At 43.9% G+C, this 2335-nt stretch overlaps 1 protein-coding gene across 1 annotated transcript in view; it reads right to left on the reverse strand.

Annotated features, from left to right (window-relative positions):
* Nucleotides 1-18: 18 nt before the first annotated feature.
* The window catches only part of LOC107300605 (circadian locomoter output cycles protein kaput-like), a gene marked incomplete at both ends in the record, with an annotated part of 14056 nt that continues 11739 nt past the window's right edge, over nt 19-2335 (reverse strand). Inside the window, 3 exons of the mRNA XM_015829915.1 lie at nt 19-108; nt 1253-1353; nt 1585-1726. Of these exons, the coding sequence (XP_015685401.1) occupies nt 19-108; nt 1253-1353; nt 1585-1726 (333 nt within the window). The remainder of the gene's footprint in view (nt 109-1252; nt 1354-1584; nt 1727-2335) is intronic.

Here is a 2335-nt window from a genome sequence, read left to right on the forward strand (position 1 = left end):
TTCAGATTGAGTTGCTACCTGAGACATGCCTTGCTGAAGTTGTAAAGTTGCAGGCTGGGTCATCATTGGTTGTGCCAGAGGCTGCCCGACAGATTGTGAATTTAAAGACTAAAATTGGAAAAAAAATATACATATAATTATTCAGTTACATTTCTTTCACATCTGATGAAACTAAAGCAGAACTCTATTTTAATGGCAATGATATCAGGAAAATATTTATGTTAGTTGTTTCTACTAACATAGCTGAATAAAAACAAATCCTGTCATATACTAACAAGAATGAATTTGGGCCGTGTAAAAAATCATTTAATAAAGTCAGTTTGCTGCTTCTGATTTGCCTTAGTATAAATTCTCATAAAAAATGTCAAATGTACATCCCACAGAGGCCAATGGAGAACAAACATTCAAAGAGGAAACCTCAGAGATTTATCCCTGTGTTGCTCTCAGGGACTATAACAACTTTCTATAAACATCTTTGTCTTTGCACCAAATGGTTACCTGACGTGAAAGAGATGCAAATAGAAAAGTAATTCTAAAGAACGTGAACATCACAACATTTATAACCAAATGGTTCAATTGAAAGACATCATCTTCAGCTCACCAAATTGCAATGTATTAAAGTCTAATTTCCATTCAAATATGTGTTACCTTCTATACTACTTGAACAGCCAGATAGATGTACTGGGTGACATAAACAAAAATGTACTATAAAAATGCATATATAGAGCACAGGGCAAAGCCCCCTACATATCTGAAAGTTTCCAAAATGATCAAGTGTAAACTGGATGATGAGGTAACCTTCTAGCTAGTATTTGCTGTTCTTCTTAATCTTAAGGAACGAAAGTAACACTTCTTAACTTTGGAGAAATGATGCTACTTCTAAATCAGTGGTTCTCAACCTTTTTAATGCCGCGACCCCAACCGGTCGTAAGTCGAGGACTAAACTGGTCGTAAGTCAAGGACTACCCAACCGGTCGTAAGTCGAGGACTTTCCCTGCCCGGGAGCGCCGCACATGCGTGGTTCCGCCCCCTGCGCCGGGCGAGGCGTAGCTGGCAAGCGGCAGAGACGGAGCAGACCGACCACCAGCTGGCCCAGCCCAAGGGAGGTAAGGCACCCGCCGGAAAAGGGGAAAAAAATGGCGGACAAAAAAAAATGGCGGACAGCCTTCCTTGGCGACCCCCGTGAAATGGTCGATCGACCCCAAATCGGGTCCCGACCCACAGGTTGAGAACCACTGTTCTAAATAATTACCTGGTTACCGAGCGAAGCTCTCCTTTGTGCAGACTTTTCATGTGCAGATAAATTTTGCCTTGGAGGAGTGCTGGTATCCACTGTCATCTTTGTCGGGGTTGCTAAAGCAGCAGCCAATGAATATTGAAAGATAATTTCATTAACCACCTAAAACATATATACGCTTAGACAAATGCTTAAGTCTTTCACTGGGAAATTATAAAGCTTTTAAGATTGAAAACAGACTCCCAATGTAATCACTTGTCCTTTGTCTCTTAGCTTCAAACAGAACATGTCAGAAACAGACTATAAATAGTCAACCAAAGGAAAAGGTTTCAATTCTCGACACTCACATGAAGGATCCGAAACCGCCGTATGGGAAGATTTCCTGGAACTCCTAGAGGAGGCAGAAGGTGTGGGGCTGTGATCAAACCTCTCCAATGCTTCTTTGAGGCTCACTGTATTTATATGATTGTCAGAACCAGAATCCTGACTCTGGAGGGGAATAAAAAACAAACATTTGCTATCTCATCCAAAACAAAACAATAGGAAAAAAAATCAGGTTATGTTTTTAAATTGTGCAGAAAAAAAGCTTCATAAGGGCCACAACTTTCAAAGGGCATTCATCTACTTCTTCTGCTCCAAATTATTCCAGTTTTAGATGCTATGAAATAATCCAAGTATCTTCCTCTCCCAGCCATGGCGTACAGCAGTGGTTCTCAACCTTTTTAATGCCGCGACCCCAACCGGTCGTAGGTCGAGGACTAAACCGGTCGTAAGTCGAGGACTAAACCGGTCGTAAGTTGAGGACTAAACCGGTCGTAAGTCGAGGACTACCCAACCGGTCGTAAGTCGAGGACTTTCCCTGCCCGGGAGCGCCGCGTATGCGCGGTTCCGCCCCCTGTGCCGGCCGAGGCGTAGCTGGCAAGCGGCAGAGACGGAGCAGGCCGACCACCAGCTGGCCCAGCCCAAGGGAGGTAAGGCACCCGCTGGAAAAGGGGGAAAAAATGGCGGACAAAAAAAATGGCGGACAGCCTTGCTTGGCGACCCCCATGAAATGGTCGATCGACCCCAAATGGGGTCCCGACCCACAGGTTGAGAACC

The sequence above is a fragment of the Protobothrops mucrosquamatus genome, unplaced genomic scaffold (genome assembly GCF_001527695.2).
Source record: "Protobothrops mucrosquamatus isolate PMUCROS unplaced genomic scaffold, P.Mucros_1.0 scaffold7621, whole genome shotgun sequence".
Classification (NCBI taxonomy): domain Eukaryota; kingdom Metazoa; phylum Chordata; class Lepidosauria; order Squamata; family Viperidae; genus Protobothrops; species Protobothrops mucrosquamatus.